The following is an 18,656-nucleotide window of genomic DNA, read 5'->3' as shown; positions in this document are numbered from 1 at the left end:
TTGAACCAACCTACTGCCCAACTTCACTTAAAATAAACCAAACCTACTTATTATTCTCAACTTGCTCAACTTCGTCTCTTTCTGGAGCTTTCAGTCGCATTTCTACACAAAATATATTTGTTAAATCCTGAAGTGAAGAAACTTGTTTCTGTGAGTCGACTCATTCATCAAAGATGTGTGTGTGTGTGTGTGTGTGTGTGTGTGTGTGTGTGTGTGTGTGTGTGTGTGTGTGTGTGTGTGTGTGTGTGTGTGTGTGTGTGTGTGTGTGTGTGTGTGTGTGTGTGTGTGTGTGTGTGTGTGTGTGTGTGTGTGTAAGCGTGTGTGTAAGCGTATATAAGCTGGTGGACTTTTGCTCAGCAGCAGCTTTTGGTTTCAGGATGAAGTCTGTTCTGTTTCTGCTGCTGTTCTTCTCTGTCAGTTGGGGACAGTTGGAGGCTTCTGTCTCCCAGGAGGAGGACCTGAGGATGGAGGAGGACATGAGGATGGAGGACCTAAGGACGGTGGAGGACGACGACGACGTCCCCCCGGAGCTCCCCGTCCTCTGGGACGAGCTGCGGGGCCTGAAGGACCTGGTCCTCAGCGTAAAGGCCGCGGAGGTGGAGCAGCGTCAGGCCATCAGGAGCCTGGAGACCCGGCTGAGGGACGGAGAGCTGGAGGACTGGACGCAGAGACGCAGCCTGGACGGTCTGGAGGAGACGGTGGAGCAGCAGAAGGAGGAGCTGAGGAGAACCATGGAGCTGAACTCAGACCTGAGGAGGAAGCTGGAGGAGCAAAGCAAAGGTAGGAGGAGGTGGAGGAGGAGGAAGAGGGGGAGGAAGAGGAGGAGAAGGAGGATAGGCAGAGCAAATGGAGGGAGAGGAGTTTAAAAGATTCCTCTGTTGATGCTCTTTGCAGCAAAATAATTTTCTGGACAAGAAAACCAGAATTTGATGCTGGAAGATGTTTAAAAGTCCGACTGTGTTCAGCTGTTAGAAGTTAGACTTGTTATTATTTACAGAAACAAGAGAACGATACATCAAGGTGTCGTCTGCATAAATAATGACATATTTTATTAATGTAATTTTAAAGAAGTAAAATGGGACCCAGTATGGAGCCTTGTGGGACGCCATCATTTTTAAAAAGCTAGAATATACACAAAGTTGGACACTTTGTATAGTTTTCAAACCATTTAACGTTATTAGATTAGATTGGATGAACTCTTAATAAAAGGAATAATGCTCACAGTATTCTTTAGAGTCAGTTACATTTATGACATCATTTAGCAGCTTCATTGTAGCCGTGACGTTACTGTTTATATCTAAAACCAGACATAACCTTTCATTTATAAGATTTATAGGAGTTAGTTTGATCTCTGACCTTCAATAAGATAAAAACGTGTGCAGGTATTTCACTACTTTCTAAAGTTGGGGTGAAAATGTAAGTTAAATGTTCTGGTTCTGTGAGAAATAAAGATCTGAGTCATCAGCTGATTTCTTGATTATCTGATTTTTTAAAGCATCAAATCATTACATTCTGATATTTGTTGACATATTTCTGACTCGTACTTCTGATTGTTTCTGTCACTTTGTTGTGTTTCGATCTTTAAAGTTCGAGCCGTCGAGTTTTCATCTGAAGTGTCGACGCTTCACTTCAGACTGAATGCCAGCGAGCGTTCAATGGACGACCTTAAGAAGAAGAACTCAGGTGAGATGACTTGAGTTCTTCTTGTTCAACTGTTCACAGTGATTCAACTTCAAGTTTCTTTAATGGCTTTAATGTTTACCAACATTTAGCTGCTTTTATCTCTTCATCTTCATCTCATATGTGTATATATATATATAATTATTATTATTATTTTGTGGACAGCTCTAGCGGCTGAGCTTCCATTCCTGCAGACCAGACTGAGGGCGAGTGAGAACACAGTGGAACAGCTGAGGAGGAAAAGCACAGGTCATCATCTTCATCATCATCTTCATCTTCATCATATTTATGTTTGTTTCGTTACTTTGTGACCTGATTTGCAAAATTGTAAACTCAAGTCACATGACTTTAACACAATTACTTTAACACAAAGACTCGAGACTTTAACACAAAGACTTTAACACAAAGACTCGAGACTTTAACACAAAGACTCAAGACTTTAACACAAAGACTTTAACACAAAGACTCGAGACTTTAACACAAAGACTTTAACACAAAGACTCGAGACTTTAACACAGTCTTTAACACAAAGACTTTAACACAAAGACTCGTGACTTTAACACAAAGACTTTAACACAAAGACTCAAGACTTTAACACAAAGACTCGAGACTTTAACACAGATTCGTGACTTTAACACAAAGACTTGTGACTTTGATACAAAGACTTGTGACTTTAACACAAAGACTTGACTTTAACACAGACTCGTGACTTTAACACAAAGACTTTAACACAAAGACTTGTGACTTTAATACAAAGACTTGTGACTTTAACACAAATACTTTAATACAAAGACTTGTGACTTTAACACAGTGACTCGTGACTTTAACACAAAGACTTGTGACTTTAACACAAAGACTCGTGACTTTAACACAAAGACTTTAACACAAAGACTTTAACACAGACTTTAACACAAATACTTTAACACAAGGACTTTAACACAACGACTTGTGACTTTAATACAAAGACTTGTGACTTTAATACAAAGACTTGTGACTTTAATACAAAGACTCGTGACTTTAACACAAATACTTTAATACAAAGACTTGTGACTTTAATACAAAGACTTGTGACTTTAACACAGTGACTCGTGACTTTAACACAAAGACTCGAGACTTTAACACAGTCTTTAACACAAAGACTTTAACACAAAGACTCGAGACTTTAACACAAAGACTTTAACACAAAGACTCGAGACTTTAACACAAAGACTCGAGACTTTAACACAAAGACTTTAACACAAAGACTCGAGACTTTAACACAGTCTTTAACACAAAGACTTTAACACAAAGACTCGTGACTTTAACACAAAGACTTTAACACAAAGACTCGAGACTTTAACACAAAGACTCGAGACTTTAACACAGATTCGTGACTTTAACACAGATTTGTGACTTTAACACAAAGACTTGTGACTTTGATACAAAGACTTTAATACAAAGACTTGTGACTTTAATACAAATACTTTAATACAAAGACTTGTGACTTTAACACAGTGACTCGTGACTTTAACACAAAGACTTGTGACTTTAACACAAAGACTTGACTTTAACACAAAGACTCGTGACTTTAACACAAAGACTTTAACACAAAGACTTGTGACTTTAATACAAAGACTTTAATACAAAGACTTTAACACAAATACTTTAATACAAAGACTTTAACACAAAGACTTGTGACTTTAACAGACTCGTGGCGTTAACACAAAGATTTTTAACACAAAGACTTTAACACAAAGACTTATGACTTTAACAAAGTTTGGTTTGTTTCCACAGTTCTTTCAGTCAGGTTGTGTAACGCTGAAAGTCTGATGGAGGAGCTGATGAGACAGACCTCAGGTCAGTTTCCTCTTAACTTTAACCCTCTTATTGATCATTACTAATCAATAAATATACATGTTTTAATTAACAGACTATATTGTAGCTGTAAGCAGATCTAGAGTCTTCATAGGAGAACAAATACAGAACATTAATAAACCTTTATAAGTGCTCACAGCTACATTGTAGTATGTTATTAACCTTTTAGTGCATGTTGATAATGTTCCTGTGTGCTTCTAGGAGATGTAGTTCTGACTGTGCTTCTGACTTCATAATCTCATTTTAGTGGAATGTTTTTTTTATTAAACTGCTGAACTTTGAATCAAAAGTAAAATACCTTTATATATTAATATTAGTGCAGGGCAAGTTAATGCGCTATTATCGCGTTAACGCATTAATTAATTAACGCCGACGATTATTTTATCGCGCGTTAACGCAGTTTTTGTTTATTATTAAGCGGACATTTTTGTGATGATGATGACATGATGAGGTTTGCAGTTTTCAAGAAGTATATTTCAAATTGCATCTCTTACACACATGAAGATAAAGTTGTGAACAGCGGCTGAATATCTATGATCAGAATCATTATAACTGTGTTATAACTGCTACTGTGTAAAGGGAATACTGCTGTTAACAAGAACCGGATGTGTTTAAAGTGTTTGCAAACCAAATGTTATTGACCTTTTGTTCATATAGCAGTACTTTTAAAATAAAAGTGCGCAATACCCTACTTTTGAATTCATTATTGAATTTTGCGCATAACAATGAGATTAATCGCAAACAAATCATGCGATTAATCGCGATTAAAAATTGTAATCGTTACCCAGCACTAATTAATATGAATGATATAAGTTACAAATATTAAGACACTTGGCCATTTTATTTCTTTATTTCCCAGCATTCCCAACTTCAAACAGTTCGTCTCAGACTGAAACTGAGCTGGAGGAGCTGAACTCAAATACTCAAGGTGACTGAACCAATCCACCAATCACAATCAGTATGAGATCATTGATTTCATCAGATCAATAATTACAGTGACTACGTCTGTTTTTTTATGTTTATGTTTAGACTCCAGATTTTATTCACAAACTCAGTGCTGCTGATAAAGTGGCACTGTTTCTCTAATGTGTGTGTGTGTGTGTGTGTGTGTGTGTGTGTGTGTGTGTGTGTGTGTGTGTGTGTGTGTGTGTGTGTGTGTGTGTGTGTGCGTGCGGTTTCAGTTCTGCAGAGTCGACTGAACTCACTGGAGAAAACACTGAACTCATCTGCAGAAAGAGACAAGCTCAGCTTAATACGAGGTCATCCATCCATTCAACCATCCATCCATCCTTTCTTTCTTTCTTTCGTAATACTCATTAATCATTAATTCTTACGTAAGCCGCGTACTTAAGTACAGTTTTACTTGATTTCACACTTTGACGAGTGACTGAAAACCTTGTGAAGTATTTTCTTCTCCTGCTTCGTGTTTCATTGCAGAGTCATAATAAAAACATCAATGCGTTCATGTCAATGCTATAGAAATGATGAATCAATATGTAGATGTGGTCATTGTTGTTTGGGATTATTTTTACTTTTTAAGCATAAAAGTACATAATAATTATCAGCAAAATGTACTTTAAGTGCAGTACTTTTACCTCAACAATAATACTTTGAACACTTTCTGTTATGCTCAGCTGTTTTTTTCTGACGCCTCCTTCAGATCAGTGATGTCACTTCCTGTGTTTTCAGTTCAGGATGACGCGGTGAAGCAGCTGCAGGTAAGACTGAACTCTGCAGAGACTCAGATTCAGCAGCTGCAGACAGACCGATCAGGTAACAGAGAGAGAGAATCTACACTGAAGCTCACAGAGGAAATGTTTCACTGCAGCTGGTTTATCTTCGTGTTTCAGATCAAACCTCCAAACCGATGAAGCTACAGAGAAAGGTGAACACAACCGAGAGTCTCCTGGACACAATGAACACAGGTACATCATACATCAATCTGTTTATTAAGCAGTCTACTAGAGAGGAGCCGATCGTGTTGTTTGGACAGCTGATTCACTTTCACTGTTTTATCCTCAGCTCTGGAGGTAAGACTGAGTGTCAGTGAGAAACATCTGGAAGATCTTAAAACAGAAAACACAGGTAACACTCTGAAGGTTTACGACTAACTGTAGATTATGAAATTATATCAGAATAAAACAATAATTTATTTGAGCTCATGTGTTGCTTCAAACTGGAGGATCCAGTAAAGTTCCCAGAGGAACTAATTTAACCTCCTGATGGTTCTGGTTGGAACCTTTATGATCAAACTGTTGATTTCACCCTCTGGCCACTTTATTAGGTATACCTGTAAAATCTAATACAACCCAATACAACTGTACTGCCAGTCCAGGTTATAATAACCACCGAGTATGACCTCATTGATAAATATGTAAATCAACAAAAACAGAATATTAGAAGCTTTGTAAAGGTGGACTTTGTGGGTTGGTTCTATTGTGCAGGTACAGTGTAAATCTGAGAATAGTATGAATTGTCTTTTTATCTCAAGGACGTTCAACACAACAATGTTTGCAAAGATGTTTTAAAGGTAAACTCTGGAGGATCCAACATGGTTCCCTGAGGAGCTCCTTCTAAACAAGAATGTTCTCTCTTTAGAGTTGGAGGTCAGACTGAGAGTCAGTGAGAAACATCTGGAAGAACTGAAGACAGAAAACACAGGTAACACTCTGAAGGTTTATCCATAAAGAACTGATAGAAATATGTTGACATCCTTAGAGAGACACATGTAGAGAATGTTCTGACTGAAGCAGTGGAGGATCCAGTAAGGTTCCCTGAGGAACTCCTTTATCATCCTGATGGTTATTGTAGGAACCTTTTATGACATTTGAATTGACAGGAATTATAACTTCAGCTATTTATAATACAGATGATTAAAATCCTTTTTTATATTTTAAAGTAGACGTTTGTTTTTGCTTCTGTTGTGTGTTTTTCCATAAAAGTACTCCAGGAGTCACAAGTTCTTTGTTTCTGATTTATTTTGTGTTTTCAGTTCAGTCTGTTCAACTTTCCTTGATGGAGTCCAGACTGACAGATAGCCACAACAAAACTACAGGTAGATTTAAATTAACTTTATTATATTCATGAACACAAGTGGTAAATAGTTTGAAATTAATCAGATATTTCCTGTTTTCTCTTCAGAGTTGGAGGTCAGACTGAGGGTCAGTGACAAACAGCTTGAAGATGTGAAGACAGAAAACACAGGTAACACCCTGAAGGTTTAAAATAACTGTAGCTTTATATCCATGTATTGTATAAATATATAAATTCACTATGACATTCATACTACGGGATGAAAAGTTTGGAGCAGACTCCAAGTTTTTAGCTCAGAGAAAAAACATGTAGAAAATGTTCAGACTGAAACTGGAGGATCCAACATGGTTCCCTGAGGACCTCCTTTATGAACACCAGGGATACCTGAGGGTTCTGCAAGGAACCTGCTGATCTGCTGAGCTGAGTCATAGACTACTATTGACTTTTTAAAATTGTAATTATTGAACTTATTACAATACGTATTATTGTTGTAATTTCTTTTAAATAGTCGACATTTGTTTATTCAGATTTTGTGTTTTCAGTTCAGGCTGTTCAACTTTCCTTGATGGAGTCCAGACTGACAGACAGCCACAACAACACTACAGGTAGTCTCATATTTCATTAATTATTTAGGTATTGATTGATTAATCGATAATTTATTAATGTGATTGATCTAGATTTTACTAAAGAGTTTAAATACAGACTCATTAACTATAAGAACAAATGAAATGTGACTGTCAATCAGCTCTGGAGGTCAGTCTGAGATCCACTGAGACGCAGCAGGAGCAGCTGGAGAATCACACTGCAGGTAACATCATCACCTCTTCAATATTACTTTAATGAATCAATAATTAAAGCATTAAATCAAACTTGCTTTGTTTCCTGTTCAGCTCTGGAGGTCAGACTGAGTGTCAGTGAGAAACATCTGGAAGATGTGAAGACAGAAAATACAGGTAACTCTGAAGGTTTAAACTAACTGTATTAATACATTTCATCTGAATAAAGTGACACAAAGAGGAAAATTATTTATTTGAGCTCAAACAGTAGATGTAGTACTTCTTCAAACTGAAGCAGTGGAGGATCCAGTAAGGTTCCCTGAGGAACTCCTTTATCATCCTGATGGTTATTGTAGGAACCTTTTATGACATTTGAATTGACAGGAATTATAACTTCAGCTATTTATAATACAGATGATTAAAATCCTTTTTTATATTTTAAAGTAGACGTTTGTTTTTGCTTCTGTTGTGTTTTTCCATAAAAGTACTCCAGGAGTCACAAGTTCTTTGTTTCTGATTTATTTTGTGTTTTCAGTTCAGTCTGTTCAACTTTCCTTGATGGAGTCCAGACTGACAGATAGCCACAACAAAACTACAGGTAGATTTAAATTGACTTTATTATATTCATGAACACAAGTGGTAAATAGTTTGAAATTAATCAGATATTTCCTGTTTTCTCTTCAGAGTTGGAGGTCAGACTGAGGGTCAGTGACAAACAACTTGAAGATGTGAAGACAGAAAACACAGGTAACACCCTGAAGGTTTAAAATAACTAGCTTTATATCCATGTATTGTATAAATATTAGTGCTGGGCAATGATTAACATTTTAGTCGCGATTAATCGCATGATTTCTTGCGATTAATCTCATTGTTATGCGCAAAATTCAATAATGAATTCAAAAGTAGGGTATTGCGCACTTTTATTTTAAAAGTACTGCTATATGAACAAAAGTGCAATAACATTTGGTTTGTAAACACTTTTAACACATCAGGTTCTTGTTACCAGCAGTAGAGGGATGTAGGGTAGGGGTAGAGGAATGAAGGGATGTAGGGTAGAGGGATGACGGGATGTAGGGTAGGGATGAAGAGATGAAGGGATGTAAGGAAGAAGAAACGAGGAGGGTTCGTAGGAAGGAGGTTAGGCGATCGAAGGGGGACCGTTGATGTCCGGCGGCTGGCAGGAACGGAGACTTGTAGGGTGGGGGCTGTCTCTTCGGAAGCTCTGGCAGTGCAGAGTCCCCTGTCGTTCCTGTAATCCTGCGAGAGAGAGAGAGAGAAATAGGACGAAAACGGGGTTGGGGGGGAGGGATGTGAAGACAAGAGTCGAAGAGGAAGTGAACGGGTTCGTTGTGCTTAAATACTCTGTGCAGAGGAAATGAGCTGTGTTCTGGGCGTGGCCCTGTTCCTGAACAAAGTTTATAAAACTAAATTTTAAAAACTCTAAAAAAATAATTTAAATTAATAATTTCTTTTTGGCTTTTTTTGGTCAGACACATATGTAACGCTGATTACCGTAATGTGTGTGGTATTTGTTATAAATGTACGTTGGTACATAGAGGGTGATAAGAAGCTGTACCTGGAGGGACTTAGGACCCAGGGGAATGTCGGTGAAGGAAACAGGAAGAGATGCCACACAAACAGCTGTTCACCGCTCGCTGCTGGCCGGTCGGCCGGCCGGTTCTTGTGTTAAAAATGTCCGCTTAATAGTAATAAAAAAACTGCGTTAACGCACGATAAAATAATTGCCGGCGTTAATTAATGAATGCGTTAACGCGATAACGCGTTAACTTGCCCAGCACTACTACATATATATTCACTATCTGCATCACAAGTCAGTCAGTTTGATAGTGAATCAAGTATTTGACCAACAGATGTCAGAACTTCTGCTTCTTCTGTTCATCAGTTTCCTGTGTTCCTTTGTTCCCTGATTTTCAGTTTTGAGCTTCAGACTGAATGAAACTGATGATTGTCTCACAAACACAAACTCAGGTTTGGACTCAAGTTCTTTACGACTTTACAGCGAAAAACTGCTTTTTGTTTCACTCAGTAATATTTTGAGTGTCTCTCTTTAAAACTCTGAACAGAAACAAAGAATAAGCTGGAAATTAGGAAACATTTAGATATTAAACATTCAGAGTTCCATCAGAAGGTAAAACAGGTTTTTATTGTATTAAAACATTGAAGTCAAACTTCTTTTTGCAGGTGACCTGAAGGTTGCATTCTCAGCCGGTCTGACTGATTCAGGATCAGTCGGACCATTTGACGAGGAGACGACTCTGATCTTCTCCAAAACCATCACAAACATCGGCCAAGCCTACAACCAGACTTCAGGTAAACCCTGTCCCCTTACAGACCCATGATGTCATGGCCTCAGTATCAGTGTGTAAGTGTTGACCTGCTCTGTGTCTGTCAGGCGTGTTCACGGCTCCCGTCAGAGGACTTTACTTCTTCAGCTTCACGGCTGCAGACTACCTGAAGGGTTACATGGGTCTCCACCTGTACAGGAACAACCAGCCGGTTGTCTTCAGCCTGGTCCTGAACGACCACGGCGGCTACGCTTTCACGTCGGGCGGCGTAGCCCTGCAGCTGGAGGAGGGCGACGGGGTCCGCCTCAGTCTGCCGGCCAGCTACCGGCTCTACGACGACTCGAGAAACTTCAGCGTCTTCTCCGGCTTCCTGCTGTTCCCCCTCTGACCCCCGGATCAGGGTCTCGGCAACAAACCATCCCTTCAGGTATCAAGCTGTAACTGGACTTTTATTTTGGTCGAGACTTCCTGTGGTTACCAACAGGATGGACCTGAAGACGATGTCATGGGAATATAATGATTTTAAATAAATAAATAAAATAACCTTCATAAAAACACAAACATCTGAAGTCTCAAACTTTTATTACATTTTGACAAAAACTTTTCAAACTTTGACCTGTTTGTTAAAGTGTTCCTTTAATAACAGTTATAAAAAGAGGAACTTCAGTGTGTATCCTCTGGAGACAACGAGTCTGTTCAGTGTAACATCAGCAGAATAAACACAAACTAAAAATCTGATTCAAGTGAACTCAGGAAGAACCATTTACATCAAATAAAGGAACAACAAAGTTTGTTCAAAGCGTCTCGTATTGCAGTTTGTTCCTTTAGAAAGTCTCTACAGTCTAACATCAACGTTTCATAACAATAACTTCAGAAATCTAAAATAAAAACTTCCACGACTCCGTCGCTGAAACTTCTTTAAAAAAAGACTCGAAAGAAATTTCGAGTCGTTCAGTTTCTAAAAAAAAAAAAAAGTTCTGTAGGATCAACTCGTCTGTCCTTTAAGACCAGAGAGATTCTTGCATAATAATAAAAGAAAGGAACAAAAGTTCAGAATAAATCAAAATGGCTTCAGATCCTTCATCTGTGAAGACGAGGAGGAATAGGAGAAGAAAAGACAGAGGAAGGAAGTAAAAGGAGGAAGGAAAGAAGAAAAAAAAAGATGGAGATCAAAGAGGAAAAGATGACAAAGAAAAAATGGATGAAGAATGGAAGAGGAGGAAGAGCATCAGAGGATGAAGAGGAGTGGATGAAAAGCCTCAGAGGATGAAGAGGAAAAACGTAAAGGAGGAAGACTAAGAGGAGGATGAAGAGCCTCAGAGGATGAAGAGGAAAAAGAAGAAAAAAGTAAAGGAGGAAGACTAAGAGGAGGAGGATGAAGAGCCTCAGTGATGAGCCTCCATGTTGTGGACCCGGTGGTGAACGGCCTGCAGCAGCAGCAGAGAATACTCCTCCAGCAGAGCCTCTGTCTTCACCCCCCCCAGCCTCTCCTCAACTCCCAGCATGCTCGGCACGCCGAGCGGCAGACAGTCGAGCTCCGCCCTCATGGCCTGGAAGGCCTCCGATAGGACGACGGCTATCTGGCGCTGGTCGGGGGCGGAGTCATCGTGAGAGGAGCCTCTCACCTGGAGGAGAGAGAGAGAGACAGGTGAGGGAGCCGATGATGTCACTGCTGATGTCCTTCAACTGCCCCGCCCCCTTCCTGTTTCACAACCTCTGGTCTGAACCAGGAGACCCCATTTATTTAAAGTGTTAAAGCTGCATTCTCTCCACTGACCAGCAGGGGCAACTCCTCTGGTTGTATAGAAGTCTATGAGAAAATGACTACTTCTCTCTTGATTTATTACCTCAGTAAACATTGTAAACATGAGTTTATGGTCTCAATCTCTAGTTTCAAGTCTTCTTCAATACAGCATGATGTTCATTTAGTAAGTTATAGTCCATCTAGAGTCAAATAGACCATAAAGCAGGGTATGCTTTAGGGCGGGGCTACACGGTGATTGACAGGTCGACACACAGACAGCCTTCTTTAGGCGAGTTCACATCTAAAACTTCCTACATGTTGTCAGATATAAAAGCTGTATTGATACAGACTCACCTTCCTGTACAGGTGTGTTGCTCTTTTGAAGCAGCTCTGCAGCTCATTGGTCAGAGCTCTGCAGGTCTCCACACTGATTGGCAGGTCTGCACACAGAGAGAGAATGTGAGGTCACTCTACCAATAACAATACTGACAGCTGATTGGCTGATCCCCCCTTCCTGTTTAGTTCTAAATGATAAGATGGAGGGAGTGAAGAAGAGACGAATAACATCAAACACAGAGAAATGTCTCATCCGTCACCACTGAGCAAGAGGATGAAGAAGAGGGGCGGAGCCAAAGATGACAGTGACAGGATGAAGAGAAGGATGATGAAGAAGAGGGGTGGAGCCAGAGATGACAGTGTGACAGGATGAAGAGGAGGATGATGAAGATGAGAGTCCAAACCTGCATCATCTCTTGGCTCCACGCTGCCGCCACCTGCAGGAGTCTGAGATTCCTCCTCCTGCCGGGGGGGAGTCAGGGGGGAGACCGGAGGAGGCCGTGACGAGGAGGCGAGGGAGGACAAGGAGGCGAGGGAGGACAAGGAGGCGAGGGAGGGCTTGTCGGGGAGTGGTTTGCCGGGTACCCGAGCCTGGAGGCCGCGGGGGGGAGGGGCCACCTGGTTGCCATGGTTACCCAGAGACGAGGAGGCAACGGCGACGGAAAAAACGGAAGCATGGGGGGGTGTGGCCAGACCTACGTTGGAGGTCACCACGGCAACAAGAGGAGGAGGCGTGTCTTTGACCTGAGAGGAGGGAGTTACCGATGATGAAGATGTCATCAGGGGGTCCTCGCCACATTCTGGGATGTTCAGGCCGTCGCCCACGGAGACAGAGCGAGAAATCTTAGCCATGGAGCTGGCGGTCGGACTCATGTAGGAACGAGACGCCACCAGAGTGGACGAGGACGAAGAGGACGACTTCCTCGGGGTGCCGACAGCAGACGAAGCTGCAGACAAGATGGCAGACGAAGCTGCAGACAAGATGGCAGCGGCGGCTGTTTCCTGTTGGGGGGACCTGGGGGAGGCGGGGCTTGGTCTCTGAGGGGGCAGGGCTGTGGACTGGGGGAGGCGGGGGGAGGAGGGGAGGGTGGTAGGGCGCTGCAGGGGGGGGAGGGGCTGAGGCTCTCTGATTGGACAGGAGGTCGAGAAGGAGGAGTTACCTGAGGGAGAGAGAAAGTTTGAGGTTTGGGTCTTTATTTAACTCGTCACCTGAGTCTCTGGAGGTTCTGAGTCTCACCTGAGTCGGTCAGCAGGTTCTGGACTGACTGAGCCTTCCGAAGTCCGGAAGAGGAGTTCAGATGGAAGGCGGCGGCTCGGGCCGTCGGGCCCAGATTCCTCTTAGACTCCACTGCGGTCTGGATCTTCTTCTTCAGTGGGGGGGGTCGGTGGGTCTGCTGGTCCAAGGAGGTCTCCTCCGCCATCTGGTTCTGGTTCACATCTTGAGGAGGCTGGTCCTGGTTGATCCTGTTCTGGGGATGTGCCTGGGCGTGAACTGAGGAGGTTTGGTCCTGATTCTGTTTCTGGGTTTGGTCCTGGTTCCATGACACCCTCCGGTCCTGGGTCTGGTTCAGAGGGCGGACTTCTGAGACCAGAGGCCGGGCCTTCACCTCTCCTCCTCCAGAAGTCCGAGATGGGAGAGGAAACACAGTCCGACTGAGGAGGAGAAACAGAACCAGAGGGTTTTAGATCAACAGTCTTTAGTCTCAGCTGATCCTGATCAGACTATTAAACATGTTGAGTCATCACAAAGTGTGGATCTGTGTCATCTGAGGTTTTACCTTCCAGCTGGATTCTGGGAGAGGAACCTGGAAGAAATGCTAATACTCTCACTGGAGCTGTGAGAAGCTTTGCTTGGACTTCCTGTCAACACACAGTTTATATGTTTGAGTCCTCCAGACTCAGAGGTTCAGCTCGACAAGACGGTTTAACAGCGACGCGTCAAAGTTAATTTAACTTAAACGTCTAGAGTTCTTCAAGACAAGTCCAAGTCCAGAGACCTTTAACACAAGTCAAAGACAAGTCCATGTCTCAAGTCCTCAAAAGCACGTTTAAGTCTAGAACACTTCGACACAAGTCAAAGACAAGTCCAAGTTTAGAGACCTTTGATACAAGTCCAAGTCTAGAGTCCTGAGAGACCAGTCCTGAGAGACTAGTCCTGACTACGAAGTCAGCTTCAACATTTTTATTCAATAATAAATAGATACCAGTTAATAACACAAAGTTATGAATCTATTCTCTGGACCAGATCAGCGGACCATCACAGAGGTACAGACCTGATCCCGAGAGGTCGGCCAGTGTGACAAAGTGTTCCTTCAGGAAGGCTTCCTGGTCTGGAGTCTGAGGGACGAGCTGAGAGCTCACAACCTCTTTTGCTCCTCTTCCTGCTGCTGCTGCTGCTGCTGCTGCTGCTCCTCCTCCTCCTTCATCCTCTTCCTCCCCCTCCAGCTCAGAGGAGTTTCCATCCACACTAAGAGGCTCAGTGAGCTCCGAGTCTACGAGACCAAAGAAAGAGGGGTTAAACGTTAGAGACAGACACGAGAAATCTCTGTCCGTCTCACTGTGTCTGTCTGTCTTAGTCTCTGACTGTCTCTCTGTATCTGTCTGTCTTTCTGTCTCACCGTCTCCTGCAGGTCTGACTGGACTGGACAGCCTGGAGCTGAATCCCAGTGAGCAGCCGCTGTCTGGACTGGGTTTGTCCTGATGTCCACCTGAGGCAGGACACGCCTCCTTCACCTGGAACTCACTGACAGGAAGGGGCAGGGGTTAGAGGGGGCGGGGTTTAAAACAGTGTCAACATCCAACCTAATACTTTTTACTTTAAGGACATACAAAGTACTTTCTGTTACATACAGTATTCATTGAACTGGGACAAACTACTTTCTCATAACAAGGGACCTCTTCCTCATATGTCTGCTGCAAAGGATTGTGGGTCAGAGTAGCCTAAAAAGCATGCTGGCTTCATGCTGCATGAATGAGACCAGACGTGGTAGAACATCCTGGTACCTTCCTGCCAGGCTCACTCTGTCCTCCCATTGGTCGGGATACAGAACCACAGCCTCCATGTCTGGGCTGTGGTTGGACAGCGGGATGAAGTCCGGCCTCTGATTGGTCCTCACCTCATTGTCCTCTGCCTGGACGGATACAGAGTCACAGGTTCATCTTTCACTCCAGAGACATATTGCTGATAAAATGTTACTGGCCTTTCTACCGTATTCCGTGGCCTTCTTCAGATACCTGAAGGTGCTCAGGTGTCCTGTTGACATGTGACTCAACACCTGAGCACCTTCAGGTGAAACACGGTGGAAAGGTTAGAGGTTAGATGGTGTGTGTCTGTGTTCTCACCCATGCAGTGTTAACCTGCAGACTGATGCTGCTCCCCAGCTCCCGATTGGTCCTGTGAAGCCCCGCCCCCACACACTGGCCCATCCCACTCGGACAAGGGGGGGAGGGGCTCACAACGGGGCGTGTCTTCATCTGGGTGGGACGGACAAAAGCTGGAGTTAACTCTGCGTTCAAAATGCTGTGTTTTCTTAATGGAGTCTGGTTTGTCTTCCTGACCTCGTGCTCCGCCCCCTGGTCCACCTGTTCGTCAGGACGGTACGAGTCCAGCAGTCTCAGGTCCAACATTGACTTCACCATCAGGACGCCGTCGCTGCCCGTCCTCCTGGACCACCGACGGCGAGGGAGGCGCCCCCCCGACGCGTCCTGAGGAGTCCCAGAGAAACACTGAGGTACTCTGAGAAACTCTGAGGCACACTGAGATACACTGAGGGAGGCTGTTTATATAAGTATATATATATATACACAGTATAAAACACAGACAACAAAATGTCCTCTGACCTTCTTGCCGTCTCTGCAGAACTTTTCATCAGACATTTCTGACAGGAAAGCAAAAAACAAAAACAGGACAGGATTTATTTTCATCAGCTGCTGATCTTTCCTCCGATTTAACTGTGAACTCAAACACAACCCTCACTGATCTTTGTTTTATTCTGGTTTATCCTTCCAGCCTGAATATCAAGCTGATTTATTTATGTCTGTTATCACTTTACACGTTTCTACCAGCTGCTCTGTCATCAGTAGTATTATGAGAATAAAAACTTTTCACGTTAAGAGTTAACACAGAAACCTGACGTATATTTTAAAGAAAACACTGTACGGCAGCTGAGAAGGACAATCTTTGTTACATATGACAAAATAACCTCGATATCACTGCAGAGGACGTCCCAACGGAGGATCCTGATTATTGTGATCCACCATCCAGACTACATGAGCTCCTTCAATACGACTTCTATCCAGGTCTCTGCTGATTGGATAAAACTTACGCTAACACTTTAGCATGCTGTGTAACCATGGTAACATACCCGTCTCCTCCTCCAGGCATCCTGCTGTGGCCATATAAGGACTCCTGCACTCCTCCTCCTCTTCCTCCTCCTTGTCGCTGTCAGACGACATGTTGACGACACGAGGAGAAGACGCCTCCCGGCTACACACACACACACACACACACACACACACACACACACACACACACACACACACACACACACACACACACACACACACACACACACACACACACACACACACACACACACACACACACACACACACACACACACACACACACACACACACACACACACCTCAATTTACTCACATTAAACGGTGTGTATAAATTGTGATATAATTCAACAAGTTTGTCAGCGTTCATTTACAAAAACGAACGCTGACAAACACATCAGGTCCTACAAGCCGAACATTTACCTGAGGTTCACCCCTTTTTGCTGTGGTGCATTCTGGGAGGTTTGAGTGCTGCTGGGAGATTGAAGGTCAGCGAGTCGCTGCCTCATCCTGATGGTCAACTCTGGACTGAGACGCCACACGAAGATACAGCTGCACACAAACAGAGGTTGTATTCGTACTTTAATTAAATACTTTTCTCCACGTTTTGTAAACTGTAAAGAACACAATCTGTATGATGAAACATTACCTGTCTCCAGACACTGTGATCAGGTGTCTGCAGTCACTACTGAACTTCAAACCTGTTACTATCTCTGACAGACAGACGGAAACACTGTTAGAGAGAAATATACATATGTACGTAGATTCATACATCATGCATTCATTCACTTTTGTAGTCGGATTACTTTTACAACATATTATACTATGACTTTTTTTGCGTTTCTACAGCAGACTATTAAAAAATGTTATAAAAAGTCATATTATAGTATGTCGGAAAAAGTTTAAAAAGTCACTTTTTCTATATCATAAAGTCATATGTCGTAAAAACAAAAAAGTCATAGTATAATATGTTGTAAAAACAAAAACAATTTTTTTTTAAAGTCATAGTGTACTATAACGTAATATATATATATAAATACACATATATAAATACATACATTCATAGTAATGGACTGAATGACTTCACTGACCTGAGTGTCCGAACATCGTGGCCACACATTCTCCAGAGTAGAAGTCAAATATACTAATGTTCTTATCCGAACAGGAAGTGGCGATGTAGAGACCTGACGGGTCGATCTGCACCTGAAGACGACAGAGGAGGGGGAAGTTAACACCTGCAAGATAAAAGAATCATCTACACCTGATGTTACTATGGAAACACTTGCCTTAATAAGAGTACCGTCCTCTCCCTGAGAGCCTTTATACATCTTCTTCTGTTTACCGTTACTGATGTTAAAGATCCTGTAGAAGTAGGAGGAGCAGGAGGAAGAGGAGCAGGAGGAGGAGGAATAGCATCATACATTTACAGTTAGGACACAGAGATAAAACAAAATACTTCACAGATCATATTTATGTTTCGTTTTAAAGAGTTAGTTCCTAATGTGACCAGCAGGAGGCAGCCTGAACACACAGAGCTCTGGTCCAAAAATCCAATTATGACCTCAGTCGTAGAAGAAGAAGAAGACGGGAACGTGATAATCCTAACACACACACACTCACTCTCACACACATACACACGCACAGACACACACTCACACACACACACACACACCTGATGCTGCGGTCCTGACAGCCCACTGCTGCGTACTTCCTGGTTGGTTCCACGTCCATGTCGTAGAGAGTGGTCTTCCTCACCACGTGATGAGTACGAGTGAACTCCAACCCCTCCTCCATCTGTGAGGAAGAGGAGGAGGAGGAAGAAGAGGAGGGAAAACTCCTAATAAAACAAACTTACTTTGTTTTATTAGATTTTTCTCATATGTAGCATAAATGTAGTGCAGTACAAGTATGAAGCAAATACTCTAGTAAAGTACAAGTAGATCAAACAAATATAAGTACACTACTTGAGTGCATGTACTTAGTTACATCAGCTACTGTGTGACATCACTAGGTGACATCACCAGGTGTGGCTCTCACCTGCTGAGCGGTGCGGAAGTAGACGCTCTTATCGGCACCACAGCTGATCATCCTCACCTTCCCCTCATTGGCTGACAGACAGGAAGAACAGGAAGATGTCAGAGGGATGATTCATACCAACAACCTGAACATCAGAGGTCACAGAGACTCACCGGCGAATCGGACGGCAGTGATGGAGGACGAGTGTTCGTCCAGAGTCTGAACCAGACTGTAGTCTCGGCCTGCATCCAGGACATGGATCAGACGGTCACGACTGGCTGTGGCTAACAACTGGAGACCTGAGAGACAGACAGGGAGAGGAAGACAGAGAGAGACAGACAGGGATGTTTAGTGTTATGTTGGGTCTGTATCGTTATGTATATATTTTGTGTCACCTCTTCAAGAAGTGCTACCCTGAGCCTTCCACTTAGCACTTATTGTATTCATACTAAACATCGAACAAAAAGTTCGGAAGTTCGTGTTTGGTAGATTATTTCTCTATTGTAACAATGCTTCATGGCAATAAATGTTATACCGTTGGAAAGCCTGTTGATTTACCTTTCAAAC

General features: G+C 42.6%; 2 protein-coding genes across 3 annotated transcripts in view; one reads left to right on the top strand and one right to left on the bottom strand.

Annotated features, from left to right (window-relative positions):
- The first annotated feature begins 315 nt into the window (after positions 1 to 315).
- LOC142943603 (uncharacterized) lies at positions 316 to 11,682 on the top strand. The gene is made up of 20 exons (XM_076085209.1): positions 316 to 780; positions 1,588 to 1,683; positions 1,846 to 1,929; positions 3,454 to 3,516; positions 4,394 to 4,462; positions 4,716 to 4,793; positions 5,224 to 5,307; positions 5,385 to 5,459; positions 5,557 to 5,619; positions 6,133 to 6,195; positions 6,527 to 6,589; positions 6,676 to 6,738; positions 7,110 to 7,172; positions 7,313 to 7,375; positions 7,458 to 7,520; positions 7,879 to 7,941; positions 8,028 to 8,090; positions 9,279 to 9,332; positions 9,546 to 9,674; positions 9,757 to 11,682. The coding sequence occupies exons 1-20, from the start codon at positions 378 to 380 to the stop codon at positions 10,035 to 10,037; spliced, it is 1,983 nt and encodes a 660-aa protein (XP_075941324.1). The 5' UTR covers positions 316 to 377; the 3' UTR covers positions 10,038 to 11,682.
- The window catches only part of mapkbp1 (mitogen-activated protein kinase binding protein 1), a 37,043-nt gene continuing 28,601 nt past the window's right edge, over positions 10,215 to 18,656 (bottom strand). The window contains exons 13-31 of one of the 2 annotated variants that reach the window (XM_076085206.1): positions 18,263 to 18,388; positions 18,111 to 18,181; positions 17,746 to 17,867; positions 17,360 to 17,435; positions 17,165 to 17,276; positions 16,723 to 16,786; positions 16,497 to 16,625; positions 16,094 to 16,215; positions 15,570 to 15,607; positions 15,288 to 15,434; positions 15,072 to 15,203; positions 14,733 to 14,860; positions 14,348 to 14,472; positions 14,003 to 14,221; positions 13,508 to 13,589; positions 12,967 to 13,382; positions 12,134 to 12,889; positions 11,748 to 11,833; positions 10,215 to 11,274 (exon numbers count right to left, since the gene is read on the bottom strand). In XM_076085206.1, the coding sequence (XP_075941321.1) occupies positions 11,035 to 11,274; positions 11,748 to 11,833; positions 12,134 to 12,889; positions 12,967 to 13,382; positions 13,508 to 13,589; positions 14,003 to 14,221; positions 14,348 to 14,472; positions 14,733 to 14,860; positions 15,072 to 15,203; positions 15,288 to 15,434; positions 15,570 to 15,607; positions 16,094 to 16,215; positions 16,497 to 16,625; positions 16,723 to 16,786; positions 17,165 to 17,276; positions 17,360 to 17,435; positions 17,746 to 17,867; positions 18,111 to 18,181; positions 18,263 to 18,388 (3,191 nt within the window). In that variant the 3' untranslated portion in view covers positions 10,215 to 11,034. The remainder of the gene's footprint in view (positions 11,275 to 11,747; positions 11,834 to 12,133; positions 12,890 to 12,966; positions 13,383 to 13,507; positions 13,590 to 14,002; positions 14,222 to 14,347; positions 14,473 to 14,732; positions 14,861 to 15,071; positions 15,204 to 15,287; positions 15,435 to 15,569; positions 15,608 to 16,093; positions 16,216 to 16,496; positions 16,626 to 16,722; positions 16,787 to 17,164; positions 17,277 to 17,359; positions 17,436 to 17,745; positions 17,868 to 18,110; positions 18,182 to 18,262; positions 18,389 to 18,656) is intronic. The other variant, XM_076085207.1, reaches the window with a different exon arrangement.

Source organism: Anarhichas minor, unplaced genomic scaffold, assembly GCF_050575085.1.
Source record: "Anarhichas minor isolate MPS153535 unplaced genomic scaffold, ASM5057508v1 ptg000142l, whole genome shotgun sequence".
NCBI classification, from domain to species: domain Eukaryota; kingdom Metazoa; phylum Chordata; class Actinopteri; order Perciformes; family Anarhichadidae; genus Anarhichas; species Anarhichas minor.
This window is presented reverse-complemented; position numbering and strand designations above follow the sequence as displayed.